Source organism: Colobus angolensis, unplaced genomic scaffold (assembly GCF_000951035.1).
Source record: "Colobus angolensis palliatus isolate OR3802 unplaced genomic scaffold, Cang.pa_1.0 Scaffold4, whole genome shotgun sequence".
Taxonomy (NCBI): domain Eukaryota; kingdom Metazoa; phylum Chordata; class Mammalia; order Primates; family Cercopithecidae; genus Colobus; species Colobus angolensis.
In genome coordinates, this window is record NW_012117376.1 from 5,003,804 (window position 1) to 5,018,793 (window position 14,990).

The following is a 14,990-nucleotide window of genomic DNA, read 5'->3' on the forward strand; positions in this document are numbered from 1 at the left end:
GCGGGCAGATCATGAAGTCAGGAGTTCAAGACCAGCCTGGCCAACATTGTGAAACCCTGTCTCTACTAAAGATATAAAAAGTTAGCCGGGCGTGGTGGTGGGCACCTGTAATCCCAGCTACTTGGGAGACTGAGGCAGGAGAATCCCTTGAACCTAGGAGGTGGAGGTTGCAGTGAGCCGAGATCACACCATTGCACTCCAGCCTGGGTGACAGAGCAAGACTCCATCTCAAAAAAAAAAAAAAAAAAAAAAAAAAAGATTTTTATCTTAAATGTTTAGTATTAGAGGAAAACACTGAGAAATGTTAGTTGTTCTGGATGACTCCAGAGAGTCAAACTATTTAGAAACTACAAGGGTGCAAATCTCAGTGAGCTCTGTAACAAGTTAGAGTAGATTGACTAGATGGTGAGTATTTTCCTCTATAGATGCTTAAGAAGAGAGACTAGTTCTGTCACCAGGCAGGTAACATGAAGAAAGAAAACTGGATGGTGGCTGTGCTGAACTGGAGAGCTTAAGCCCTGACTAAAGGAGTCATCTGCTCTTCAGGTCCAGCTGGTTGTTGCCACATGGAGGGATGGTCCCAACATTGCTTGATAGCCCAGCTTTTCAAGAGAAGAAAGAAATTGAGACCTTCATGTGAAAATTTCCAATGTGAAAGACACTACAGGCCAAACAAAATGTTTGCAAGCTGGATTCAGCCCATGGGCTACTAGTTTTTGCCCACTGCTCCACAGGAAGTTCCTGCATTGGAAGTTTGCCCAAAATTATTTATAATGTCCCGATACTCAAGATTCTATATTTCTAGATTGAAGACCTCACTTAAAGCCTCTGTTTTGCCTGGCTTTTGTCTAAATGTTGTGTTAGGTTGTTGCAGAACCTGTATAGATCTGAAGGAGACAGTATGGTGTTCTATAGCATCTTGAGCTGCTGCTGTGTTTCACTGAGACAGTTTTGTCAGGAGCACTGTGCAGCCTCAGTAGGAAGAGGATCTTTTTAAACAGTGTTTTAAAATCTGGGTCATTTATTGTATGTTCACAGTATTCTTTCTGGTTTGAGTCGCAGAGACTGGCCTTGGTAATCTCTGCACATTTCCCGATACTCACCTCTCTCATGAGAGTTCTGGTTTTATTTGAAACTGCTGCTGTGTCAGAGAGGGTTGTTTCCTTGAAGAGGGAAAGCCTTAGCAAGGTGCCTCATGGTATCTGACTCCACATTCACTCATGTGCTGAACTGGGACGTAATAGCCCAGTACCATCTTAGGTCTTAGGTTTAGAAAACTGAATCGTTTTTACCAGAGTAGGAATTTTGTGTGATGTTGTGATTCTGGGAGTCTACTTTTCCACTTCTGTATTTGTATTTGTAGGGTGTTAGGACACCAACCTTACAACTCTCTGCAATGCAAGAAGGAGACTACACTTACCAACTTACAGTGACTGACACAATAGGACAGCAGGCCACTGCTCAAGTGACTGTTATTGTGCAGCCTGGTAAGCTCCAGCCTTGTGGTTCAGGCTCTTCTGTTGGTGGGTCCATTTAACCTTGGGAGAAAAGAGGGTTGGGTTCTGAGGTGTATGAGGGTAGAAGCAGAAGGCACCGATCCATGGAGCCTCAGGTGACTGCTAGTTTCTCTTCCCCTTGTGCTTTCTTCATAGCTAGAGATGAAGGATAGTTCCCAGCCTCAGCTTGTGCCCTTTCCTTGGCTAGTTGTTGGTACCTTCAAGGAGACCTAGGAGATAGAGTTTATGCCATCCCAAATCCTATGGTTGGTACAAAAGTAATTGTGGTTTTTGCCATTCCCTTCAATGGCAATTACTTTTGCACCAAAACCCACTACCGCATCCTCTGAGGGCCTGCTTAAAACTCACTTCCTCAGGACAGTCCTGTCTTGTCACTCAAATCCTTTCATTTGAACTCCCTTAGCATTAGAGTTCAAATTTAGTATGGCATTATAACTTCATTATGTTCTACTATGTTTCTGTCAGAATTGCTTGATATGTATGTTTCAGTCTTATATACTTTATTGTGTGCTCCCTATGGTAACCACATCTCCCACAGTATCTGACAGTTCTGTGGCCTGAGAGGCAGAGTCCATGGCTTCCAGAACATATGTCCCAATTGGTTCCTCTCCTTTCCCACCTGGACTGGCTGCTTTTGACCTCTAATTCTTTGTCTTCCAGAAAACAACAAGCCTCCTCAGGCAGATGCAGGCCCAGATAAAGAGCTGACCCTTCCTGTGGATAGCACAACCCTGGATGGCAGCAAGAGCTCAGATGATCAGAAAATTATCTCTTATCTCTGGGAAAAAACACAGTGAGTATTGACACAAAATCCTTATTTTTGCAAAGCCTCCAGACCTTGGAAGAGCAAGGTTTTATTTGCTATTATGAGTTGATTTGCTCTTATTGGCTTATCCAGTGGGGTGACTGAGGAAGAAATGTTTGCAATTCCAAACTTCAACTCCAAGAAAATGATATTATAAAATAATTTTTGTAAGAAAAAAAGAATGCTTGCCATCAGCTAGTCTCCAGGTAGTACTGTGCGATCCTGGTGCTTTTGCAGGTACAATCCATCTGCTAAAATGCAGAGTTTAATTACACTTGAGAGGCAGGATGGAAGGGGTAATGGAGCAGAAAAATAGTGTTGCTCAGAATTAACTGGGTAAGGCTGGCACGGGGGATGGGGCAGAACAGCTATTAAGAGAAATTGAAAATACATCTATAAAATGAAAGCATTACTCTGTTATTGTTTTCTTGAAGACACCATTTACCAATTAAATTAACCAGAGGCCAAAGGCAGTAATCAAAATAATTCTAATTACATTGAAATTACCTAACTGAACCATTCTTAGTTCCTGTAGTTTCTTTCAGCTCCTTTAAACCATAACTAATGCAACTGAAATTATATGCAGGATCCCACAAGTAGCAAAATATTCTAAGAGTTAAAAGTATTCTCTGTTTCCAAAGGTAGCAACCATAGGACAGCCTGGGTTTTTTGGTTTTGTGTCTATTTGTTTGTTTGTTTGTTTGTTTGACAAAGGTATTGAAGATGGGTGGAAAAGAGCTTTAATTTGACTATACAAATGACTTGCTTTTTATATTGCTGAGTTGGAATCTAGAAATTATTTCCCTCAGCTCTTGTTTTTATCTTCTGTAGAACATAATCTTACCCAGCCCAGGGTGTTTTTAATTATAATTGTTTATTGAAGATATGGCTGATAGACCTTTTAGCTGAGTTTTATTAGTGTTTACAGCAGAGATAATGCTTAGCATAGCTTCTTGAAGGACACTGTGCTTCAGGGGGAGCTACCAGGATCAGAGGCTGTAACTTTAAAAGGCAAAACAAAGTAAATCCTGGATGTCTGCAGATTTCTCTGGCTGTCCTGTAGCTTTCCAGAAAGCTCTGGGGCATTTTGATCCTTGAGCAGAGGGCTCTCTGGCTGTGTGCAGTCTCAGTGTTGGCACAGAGCTCCCTTGGCTGCTGCAGGCAACTCTCTGAGGCGACAAGGGGGAAGAAGGGATATGCGGTGTCCTGGGTGCTTGATGGCCCCGGTCCAGGAGCTGGAGGGAACTTTGCTTATAGAGTTGTTATGAACAAGATGGTTTTTTCCTGAGTGTTCCTCTGCAGTCTTGCCCCATTTCCTTTCCTTGACTTTTCATCAGGAGGGATTTGGGCAGTGATTAAGAAATGCATTTTGCTTCCTTGCTGGCAAGAGCCAAACCAACTACTGGGCCAGAAATGCTTTTTAAAAACATCACTCTTAAATCATTCTTTTGATCAGAGACTTACTCAGAGAACTTTCTTCCTTTTACAAACCAAAACAGTAGAGTTCAAGTGTTCTAGAAGTTCATATAAAGGATAAGGTTAGAGGTGTTTGAAAGCTATTGGAATTTTCTGACCAGCAGGCAGCCTGTATTTTGAGGCCAAATGACCCTTTGTCCAATTGAAATATTTTTAAACATGTCAAGGTCTGGATAACAATAGTTGGTGTCTTTGCTGAGGGAGTCATTGTCTCCTCTTGCTAAGTTAGGGACAGGACAGCAGCAGACAGGTACGACTCCACCCTCTGGTTTCTCTTTTTGCAGGGGACCTGATGGGGTGCAGCTCGAGAATGCTAACAGCAGTGTTGCCACTGTCACTGGGCTGCAAGTGGGGACGTATGTGTTCACCTTGACTGTCAAAGATGAGAGGAACCTGCAAAGCCAGAGCTCTGTGAATGTCATTGTCAAAGAAGGTACCTCTCCGCCTCCAGTTTGTGTAGCAGCCTCTTTGGGTCAGATAGCTGAAGAATTTGTCCTGTCACGTTTGGGTGCAGAAATTGATTAGAGACAGCAAGAGGTGGGGAAGAGGGTTGGAGTGACGGCACCTGTTGTTTTCTTTTCTAAAACAGCCTTTAATTGGACTGTAAGGTGAATTTTAACTTCCCTCCCTCCTCTGCTTATATCTTCCCTTCCCTCCCCTCCCCTTATTTTCTTTTCAGTTCTCCCTCCTTCCCTCTTTACTTTCTTTCTCAGTTGAATAGGGAAAGAATTAAGGGTTCTATTTGCATTTTTATTTTGCCCCTGCATTGCTGAGACCTGGGCCGTGACTCCTGTTAGCTACAGTGACACCTACTGTCAGGCCTGAGAATGACGGCTGCACTGCAGCTCACTATGCTTGCCCTGAGCCTTTGAACTGAGGCCAGCCAGAGGCCTTGCTCTAGTTTACAGGCACGGTGGCCAGTGAGGGCTGTGGGAGAGGGCCCTAAGTTGATAGCAGGAAAAACCATCAGATATGCAGACCTCCAGACACAAGATATCAAGCTGAGTAAATACTGCATAGACATCTGAATATACAAAGCTTCACATGGGGCTCCACATAAGAGAGGTAGCTCTTTGTTTTCTCTTGTGAAGTTCCAAGGAAGGGGTCCAAAAAGATATTCTGAGAATAACATTTTAAGATATTTTGAAGGAGAATTTGCAAGATCAACTAGGTGAAACCTATACTCCAAGGTTTTAAGCCAGTTTGGGCCGTTATTTCTGATCATGACATACCTCCAAAGCAGAGAAATGGATTCCATTTGGAAAGGCTGCTGGGAGAATATGGGAGGAAAGCACATTCGTCCCCTCTGTTGTACAGTGTTAGGAGAACATTTCTCTAGGTAGGACTGGAACCTCAGGACTGAAGCGCTGGTAGCTTTCATCTACACTGTTGGTTGGTGGCAGGGACAGGCACTTAAAAAGGTTCTCCAGTTAAGACACTCTTGATGTTTTAATTTCCCCATAAGCATCATGAAGAAACATTTCTTCTTTTCCAGAATGTCACGTTATTTCAATGATTTCTCTTTGATTAGAAATAAACAAACCACCTATAGCCAAGATAACTGGGAATGTGGTGATTACCTTACCCACGAACACAGCAGAGCTGGATGGCTCTAAGTCTTCAGATGACAAGGGAATAGTCAGCTACCTCTGGACTCGAGATGAGGGGAGCCCAGCAGCAGGGGTAAGTGCGCTAGGAGCTGGAGAGCTACACAGGAGTGGGGAGGAGGAGCCACACATTCTAGTATATGCTTTAATCAAGTGCCCCCTTATATCAAACCCAGATTGTTCTCTGAAATCCAGGGAGGTTAAGTGACTTGCTTAGGGTCATTCTGTAAGCTAGTATAGCACAGAATGGGTTTCCCTCTCCTGATCCTAGCAGTTGTAGGCTGCAATGCTGTTCCAGATCAGGAACTGCCCAAGGTTGATACAGTTCAGCCCTGAAGGGCCTAGTTATGGGGAAAGCAGCAACTGACTCCGGGAAAGGAATGGCATTTTGTTCTGTAACATAGCCATGTTGTTCAACCCTACAGGAGGTGTTAAATCATTCTGACCATCACCCTATCCTTTTTCTTTCGAACCTGGTCGAGGGGACCTACACGTTTCACCTGAAAGTGACCGATGCAAAGGGTGAGAGTGACACAGACCGGACCACTGTGGAGGTGAAACCTGGTAAGTTCATTTAGTGATGAGGCTGAGTAGAATTACTGAATTAGGCAATCAAGGCCTCTATCCTGAGACCCCCTTCCCCCATCATGGACAGAGCCAGATGGCATGTCCGGCTTTTAAAACAATCTAGAAACCCCAAGCTGAAAAATCCATAAGAGACCGTCTGTTCCAACAATACCTCCCACCCATGCAGAAATACAGATCTCCCCCTATTCATCTCAGATGGAGAAACAAACAGAGAGGGCAGGACTTGCTCAGTGTCACACAGCAGTTGTGTCAGAGCCAGGCCTTTGTGCTTCTAGTCCAGCACTTTCTCCTCTCCTCGTGACTGATGAGAGAGGGCTCAGGGTGCTTGGGAATCTGAGCATGGGAATAGCTTGAGTCATGATGTCTCATCAGCATCCAGATGCAGAAAACAATTTATTTTTATAAGTTGAGCCTCAGGCCTTATGTGACAATCCAGGGAAGGTAAAGTAATAGTGCTCTTTACATTTCTTAGCTTTGCAGAAATAAAAATTTTCTTCTTAAATAGAACCTTGTTTTTGTTTTGCCTTGAGGTTAATTTGGTGATAGGGAGGCACTGAGTGTGGAGGTGGGATAGAGCTTTATAAATTCCTGAGCTTCTGATGAAATGATGTTAACTTTAAACCTACTCTATATTATCTAGGCCAACCTCATATATGGATGTTTTAGACAGGAAGGGATCTTGGGAGGTCTTCCAGTCCTTGTCCTGCCTCTAGGAAGGACAGCAGCTGAGACACTGAAATCTCTTCTGTGTTTAAAGTCAGATCACAGATAGTCTACTAATTATGCAAATTATACATCAGAACAGACAAGTGGTGCATTCAAGTATGTAAATAAGGCATTCCAAATAATCAGTTTGAAATTCCAAATGTAGAACATCTTTAGGACATATTCAAAAGTAAAACATGATAGCCTCACCGTTTTAGAGTTATAGAAAGATAGTGCAGCTGTGATGTGGCTCTAAGGAAATCCTTGTGTCTTGGCTGACTGGGTTTTCTTTTGTTAACTGTATTTAAACCTGGAGGGACAGATGCATTCCCATTATTGAGGAGATTGTTGAGATGGACACTTTTCCTCCCATTGTTGTGCAAAAAATACAGCGAGGCACTGAAAATCAGATGTGAGTCAGGAGAGATTGCTTGATACCCCTACTTGGCCTGGGTTGCTCAGCACCGCCAGTTGCACAGAGGCTTTTAAAACAAATGTTTAAGTGTTTCTCTCTTCCCCACTTCCATCATTACTCTCTACCCCTCACTACATCACTGCTTCAGCCTTGTCCCCAGCACATGTGTGGGAATTCTCAGGATGGTATAGAGACCAGGAGTGCTTTAGAAGCTTTCTAAGCCAGCCCCAGATTGCCCGATCAGGAATTCACTATTGTCCCTTTCCATTTGAAGGACATCTGAATGCTCTCACTCCTTTCTCTCCTGTGCCAAAGCAAATGCACAGTGGCAGGTCTGTGTTTACTGTCCTACTTCTAAAGACATGACTGATCCACATGCTTTCCAGATCCCAGGAAAAACAACCTGGTGGAGATCATCTTGGATATCAACGTCAGTCAGCTAACTGAGAGGCTGAAGGGGATGTTCATCCGCCAGATTGGGGTCCTCCTGGGGGTGCTGGATTCCGACATCATTGTGCAAAAGATTCAGCCGTACACGGAGCAGAGGTAGCTGGGCAATGAATGGGGGGAGCAAAGGAAAGACCAGGGGCCCCCGGACTTCTTGAATGAGCTGAGAAATAGTGTGGCTAGACAGAGAAGGGTGGGCTTTCTGACCAGAAACACTCATGATGCCTTTTCTTCAATAGACTTCTGTCTTCTAGTGCAGATGACGTGTGCGGTACTAGATACTCCAGCAGGGCTCCAGGGTGTAGGAGGTCCGCTATTTTGACAACCAGAGTCTAGTAGAGGAGATTAGTAAATATGGAACATTAGTACAGGGTGAGTTTGATACAACAAGTGGCACTGTGGAACACTGTGGAAAGGACAATGAATTCTTCTAGGAGAGTTGGGGCAGGGGTAATCCAAAGATTTTTCTAGAAGGAGGAAAGCTTCAACCTGGGCAACATAACAAGACCCCACTTCTACAGAAGATTTAAAAATTAGCCAGGTGCAGTGTGGTGAGCCTGTAGTCCAAGCTATTTGGGAAGCTGAGGCAGAAGAATTACTTGAGCCCAGGAGTTTGAGGCTGCGGTGAGCTCTGGTCACACCACTGTACACCAGTCTGGAAGACAGAGTGAGACTGTCTCAAGAAAAAAAAAAAAAGGGAAAAGGAAACTTGTATTGACCAGTTGTGGGAGGATGGGGAGGAGATTCAGAACAGGGGAACAGCATTGAGCAATGGCCCTATGGTATGAAAGTGTACAGTTTCTTCCAGAAGAAGTCACTTGGTTCAAGCTTAGTGGCCCCAGGATGTGGTAAAAGACAAGACTGGCAGTGGAGACTGAGAACAGTTATATGCAAGCTGAGGATTTTAGTTTTAATAGTTTGGGTAGGCAGATCCAAGTTGGTTTGTTTTATGTGTGTGAAGTTTTTGTTTTGTTTTTAAAAGCAAGGAAATTCCATAATTTGATTTTTTTTTAAAAAGAAAGATCAGTAGTGTGGAAGCTAGACTAAAACAGGGAGAGACCAAAGGCTGGGAGACCAATCAGGAAGCTTCTGGACTAGTCCAGTAAAAAGGTAATAAAACCTGAATTAAGGTAGTGGAAGAAGAGGAGAAGAAATTAAAAGAAATTCAGTGGTAATTCAACAGGACTTGGCCCTTTAGGAATGAAGGTGAGTGAGATATCAAATGTGAGGCTTTTGGTTTGGTTGTCTGGATAGATGGTTCAGGTCAGATTGGGAAGCAGGTGGAACCAGTTTGGATGATTGAATTTGCGGTGTCTTATGGGCTGCGTCAGGAGATGTTCTGTCAGCTAGCCACAAGTAAAGGCTGGAACTTGTGGAAGGAAGAGCCCGAGACAGGAGTTACTGCATACAGGCAGGAGCCAAAGCCACGAGAAGGGGTGAGTCTCACTAGGAGAGATCTAAGACGGATGAGGACATAACTCTGAAGGGCATCATTATTTAAGGAGGAGGCAGAGAAAGAAGAGGTAGCAAAAGAAACTAAGAAACAGCAATTAGGTGGGAGGAAAACCGAATGAAAGTGGTCTGCTGGAAGTTAAGGGGTGATCTGGCAGAAGGGGTGCTTCGGAAGGATTCAGATGCTACAGGGATGGAGGTGTGGTGAGAACACAAAATAGGCCTATGGGTTTGTGATTAGTAGATGAGCACTATAGTGAGAGCATTTTACTTGGATGTTGGGGGCAGAGGACAGATTTCATGGTTTGAGGATACAGAGATGGTCAGTATAACACCTTTTTGAGGAAGTTGGTGCTGAAAATAATATGGGAGGTAGGATTGAAAGAATATCTTAAAAATTTTTTTTTCATTGTGGTCCTTGTGGAACATGAACATCTTTTTAAAATAGGAAATTTGTGAGCATTTGTGTAGACTGAGAGGAAAAGGAGATAGTGGAGATAGGGGATGGGTAATAAATGGAGGCAGATCTGGGGGACCAGCTGAGTTGGAAACATGAAGTGAGAGCAGTGGTTCCCAACTTCAGCCACACAGCAGAATCTTGTGGAGGTTGTCTGAACATAACCCTGCCCAAGCCTTAGCCCCAGAGATGATAGTTCAGATGATGTTCTGGAGTGGGGCCTGGGTACCTAGAATGGAAAAGCTCCCCAGGTGAGTTTAATCTACAGTCAGGCTCACTAGGTCAGAGATAGCACGATTAGGGATGAGTATACTCAGCAGCCTGGGAGTAGGAACAGGGCACATGGCTGCTTGATTGATCCAAGTTGGCGGGAATTGGCTGGCAAGCAGTGGAAAGATGTTAGCAAGAGTGCTGGTAAGAGCACTGTTGACAGGGTTGCTCAGATTCACCAGCACTGCATATAGGGCATGAACAAGAGAGAAGCTTCTCGGTTTCCCTGAGCTTCTGGCTTGGACTGGACTGACTGAGTTAAGAAATTCAGGAAGAATGTGTGATTGGAAGAAAATAGTATTTTACAGTGGGAAAGAATATGGCCCTTATATTAGACCTAGCGTCTGAGCCCTGCCCCACTAGTGTTAGCTCTGTGACGGTGCGAAAGGTACTTCACCTCTCTGAACCTGTTTTACTATCTGTGAAAATACTAGTACCTATTTATAGGATTGTTACGAGGATTAAATAAGTTAGTGTTTGTATAGTCCCTAACACATAGTGTTCAATTAATGGTTAGGAGTTGATTTTGAGACTTGTTGGATTTGAGGCATCTGTTGAAGCTCTGGGGTAGATAGTCACACAAGTATTTGCAGATATAGACTGGTCACTCAGGAGAGATGTGGGGAAAAGAGATAAAGATCTGAGGGTTATTGATATATAGACCGAAATTGAAACTGTAAGCATGAATTAGTTAACAGGGAGAAGATAATGGGCAATGAACCACACATCCTTTATGGCAAAGGGTTTTTTTGTTTGTTTGTTTGTTTCCGGAATTGATAATGCCCCATTGTTAATCCCACTGTGCAGCAAGCTTTTAGAAAGTCTGTGGCAGTACTTCCCAGACTTTTATGTCATGCATGCCTAGAAAATGATACCATTTATAGGGCATCTTGGGATAAACAGAGAAGGCTGCTTGTACTGGAAGCAACTGGTCCAGGGCCTTGAGGATGCCCAGGTCCCACCTAGCCACACTGCATGCTGAGGGGATCAATATCTTGGTCACACCTGTAAACCAGTGTGACCCACTGATTTAGAAGGTTCTAATTGTAAAACTCACATGGAGCTCAAGAGGCAGGCTACTAAAAATTAAGGCTAAAGCATAGAACAGCCTTGGTACTACCCAGATGTGAGTTCACATGTGGCCTATCTTAGAAATTGACAGTCAGCAAACAGATTCTGGGCATGGAGTAGTATAATTTCATAGTTGTCATCATAATTGTTTTGGCTATGTTGTGACCTATGGATAAGCTTTGATGCTGTCCAAAAATTTACATTAACAAAGCATTGTGGTTTGTCTTTCAAGTAAACCAGTCACAAACCCAGCAGATTTAGCTGGAAAAAGGCAGACAGCAGGGGTGTAGCTATACCAAATCCCCATTTGTCTCATCCTCCAGTTAGATGGAGGGTATGGGTCTTCTTGCTGGAGGAATGGGTTCTTTTGTTAGCTGGGGCAGCGGGCATTTTAAAAAGAACAGACTTTGTAGTCAGACATAACAGGATTGGGATCTGGCTCTGCCATAATCAACTGTGTGACCTTGGGCAAGTTACTTAACCCCTCTTACAGAGCCCCAGTGGTGTTCTCTGTAAAATGGAGATGACCCTGATAACACCTTTCTCACTGGCTTGTAGTGACAGAATGCATGTAATACTTAGCACAGTGTCTGTCGCAAACAGAAGGTACTTAGTAAATGGTAGCTGTTGCTGCAGGTGTGGATCGCTTCAGCTCATTAGTACTGTTGCATGTCTCTGCAGCACCAAAATGGTATTTTTTGTTCAAAACGAGCCTCCCCACCAGATCTTCAAAGGCCATGAGGTGGCAGCGATGCTCAAGAGTGAGCTGCGGAAGCAAAAGGCAGACTTCTTGATATTCAGAGCCCTGGAAATCAACACTGTCAGTGAGTAATTCTGGGAAGTTGGGAGCAAGAGCCTACCCAGTGCCTGCAGCTCACCTGTTGGTCCTTTCTGTCCTTGGCCTTCATCTCCTTTTCTCTGGGAAGATGGAGATAATCGTTTTCTTGCACTACCATTATCACGAAAGAGTCCTGATTCATCATTGGGGATTCGTAACTTGGGGCCCATGGACCCCTGAGATCGCGTTCAGAAGGCTGTGAGCTTGAGTGGGGAAAAATTACATCTTTGTTTTCACTAACCTCTGACTGAAACTCACTGTTTCCTTTAATGATAAATGTAGGCAATAAACTACAGTAGTATCAACAGAACCTGTGGCTTTGAGGCAACAGAAATCACAAATAATTTCCTATCACGTTACATGATGTCATTTTTACTTATCACTACTTTGAAATTATGATAGTGTTTAAACCCACTTCTAGCTCTTGTTATTTAATGCTTATTTATTTGTTTATTTTGAGACAGAGTCTTGCTCTGTCACCCAGGCTGCAGTGCAGTGGTGCAATCTCAGCTCACTGCAACCTCCGCCTCCTAGGTTCAAGTGATTTCCTGCCTCAGCCTCCCAAATAGCTGGGATTATAGGCATGCGCCACCACGCCCAGCTAATTTTTATAGAGACGGGGTTTCACCATATTGCCCAGGTTGGTCTCGAACTCCTGACTTCAAGTGATCTGCCCGCCTCAGCCTCCCAAAGTGCTGGGATTATAGGCATGAGCTACCATGCCCCACCTGTCTTCTTAAATATTTCAAAAACATGTTTAATATAATTATTGCTTTCCTTCAAAGTACTATATGTATTTTATTTTTGCAATTCTGAGAAGGGGATGTGTGGGACATAAAAGATTAAGAATTGCTGATATTGACAAACAAGTGAAAACAGACTGAAGTGTCTTTGTAGTGGCCCTCCTGACTGCTCTAGTTTTGTCCAGTCGAGATGAGAAAGGCAGGCACCATGCCCAAGGTGGGTCTCGAGGACATTTTACCACACAGCATTAATCTGGGGTGCTTTGGTGCTCTCATGGGCTCTAGGTGCTGCTTGTCACCCCTGGCTGACTCTTGTTGACCTTCTTCCCTTTGCTGCCTCTCTCAGCATGTCAGCTGAACTGTTCTGACCATGGCCACTGTGACTCGTTCACCAAACGCTGTATCTGTGACCCTTTTTGGATGGAGAATTTCATCAAGGTGCAGCTGAGGGATGGAGACAGCAACTGTGGTGAGTTTTCTATGTGGCACAGTGCCAGCCTGTTTGGCACTGAATGTGGTTCTTTGCTGAGTGGGTGGGTGTTGGTGTTTCTGAAGCAGATGAGCAGGCAAGGATAAGAACTTTGTGTATTTTCTGTTTGCAGAGGACTTTTACTTCCTTCCTCCACACTTGCTCAAGGTTAGAGGAAAGCCCTGAAGCAGTCGTGTAAGAACCAGGCTTAACTCAGATCAAATGCCAGTTACAGCCTAAATCCCACTAGCTGAAAAGCCCCCTGTCTTTTGGAGTGCCTCCACGCTGTAGCCTAATGGAAGCCCTCGTTTCCCTCTTAAAGCTCTTTTCAGCCTGCATCACTGCTGCAGGGTCTCAGGGCTTGCGTGGAGCAGGGACTGGAAAGCAGGGACATTTCAAAAGGTTTAAAGCTTCAGGTGCCCTTAACGCCAAGATTTCACCTTCCTGGGGAACCCTGGGGCATTCTTGTCTCCAGAGTGAAGCCACACCTGCCCAAGCTGGGGGCAGCCCAGACCTCCCTCCCAGCCTCTCCTTCCACAGCCCTCACCGTTTTGATTTTCTTGGCAGAGTGGAGCGTGTTATATGTTATCATTGCTACCTTTGTCATTGTTGTTGCCTTGGGAATCCTGTCTTGGACTGTGATCTGTTGTTGTAAGAGGTAAGATGGATTTTCCTTTGAAATTCATTCGGGCTTCTTGTCATACATTCGTTCCTCAGAGAGGTATTTGGCACCTTCCACATGGAAGGACTGGGCTGGGTCCTCAGTCAGCGTTAGAGAGTTCTGACCCACCTAAGGCATGCATGGGCAGCTTTCCTCACCCTGAGACTCTTCTGAGGGCAGAGGCACACTCCTTCAGTGAGTGGCAGCCACTGCAGTGATTTGGAACCTGGGAAACATGGCTGGGCGGGAGCAGGGCAAGGTGGGGAGATGAGTGTGACGGCCAGGGGTACAGACCTGGATCACATCTGTAAGGTGTGTTTTCTTTAATGCATCACAGCGTAGCCTCACCAGCATAGCCCGCGCGTTTTAAATTCTGCCTTCCTTTCTAGTTGGGATTCATGAGTGTGCGTGTTTCCACACAGGTATGCACTTAGGCTAGCCGGGCTCAAGCGTCCTGTGTTTTTTCATTTGAGTCTTCCTATTGAGTCTTCTAAGATGGAATGGTTACATTTATGTTTTCATTATTAATAATATTATTTCTGTGTATACTGTGTGCCATAATATTTTTATAGGTAATACCGTTTTTAATACACATAACCTTTTCCCATTTTACAGATAAAAAAACTTAGGCTCAGGAAAGGTACATCACTGTCTGAGGACCAGTTAATAGTGACAGAGCTGAGATTCAACTTGCAGTATAACCTCTTCTAAAACTTAGAACTAAAGGAATTTAAAAAAACTCCCACCAGTCTAAGACAACCACCATTACCAACTTTGTTAGTGTAGTGCCTCTCTCCTCCCACGCCCTTCAAGCAGAGGATTTTGTTTTCTTTATGTTTTTAACCAATCTGTCCTTCATTGCCCCTGTGGGATGGTGAGTCTGTGCCAAGGTGGGCATAGCTCCCTTGCGCTTCTCCAGAATCGATGAGGAACATTTGAGGAACAAATCACAGTTGCCACCTTTCCTGGCTGAGAAGTGAGGAGAGGACACCCCTCCCAGTAGGTGCCCCACCAAGACAGGGCCCCGCATGCACATCTGACTCTCATCCTCATCCTCCCAGAGAACCTCTTTCCTGAGCACGGGTGGGGGTTGTGTTTTCTAGGCAAAAAGGAAAACCCAAGAGGAAAAGCAAGTACAAGATCCTGGATGCCACGGATCAGGAAAGCCTGGAGCTGAAGCCAACCTCCCGAGCAGGTAGAGGCCCTGGGCGCCGGAGCTGCTAGGTCTGTGCCCTCTCCTGTGGAAGGCCGCTGTCACTAGCCCCTCCTGAGTGTATCACTAACAGTTCACTGTGCTTGCAAAGCATTTTGTTCCCTTTTGCCTGATGAAGACTGAGGGTCAGATTTGCCCTGAGCTGCACGGGGCAGAATGCCTCCAGGACCTACTTCGCGTGCTACTTCCGCTTGGCGCGGGGGCTGGGCCTCTTGTTTTCCTTCGCCTGGGCATTCTCCTCATGTTTCCCACCTGG

The 14,990-nt window shown here is 44.6% G+C and overlaps 1 protein-coding gene across 1 annotated transcript in view; it reads left to right on the plus strand.

Moving 5' to 3' along the window:
- Positions 1–14,990, plus strand: part of KIAA0319L (KIAA0319-like ortholog) — a 137,850-nt gene that overhangs the window by 116,600 nt on the left and 6,260 nt on the right. Inside the window, exons 11-20 of the mRNA XM_011955345.1 lie at positions 1,364–1,487; positions 2,178–2,310; positions 4,083–4,231; positions 5,330–5,481; positions 5,831–5,969; positions 7,500–7,659; positions 11,492–11,634; positions 12,738–12,860; positions 13,428–13,518; positions 14,625–14,716. Of these exons, the coding sequence (XP_011810735.1) occupies positions 1,364–1,487; positions 2,178–2,310; positions 4,083–4,231; positions 5,330–5,481; positions 5,831–5,969; positions 7,500–7,659; positions 11,492–11,634; positions 12,738–12,860; positions 13,428–13,518; positions 14,625–14,716 (1,306 nt within the window). The remainder of the gene's footprint in view (positions 1–1,363; positions 1,488–2,177; positions 2,311–4,082; positions 4,232–5,329; positions 5,482–5,830; positions 5,970–7,499; positions 7,660–11,491; positions 11,635–12,737; positions 12,861–13,427; positions 13,519–14,624; positions 14,717–14,990) is intronic.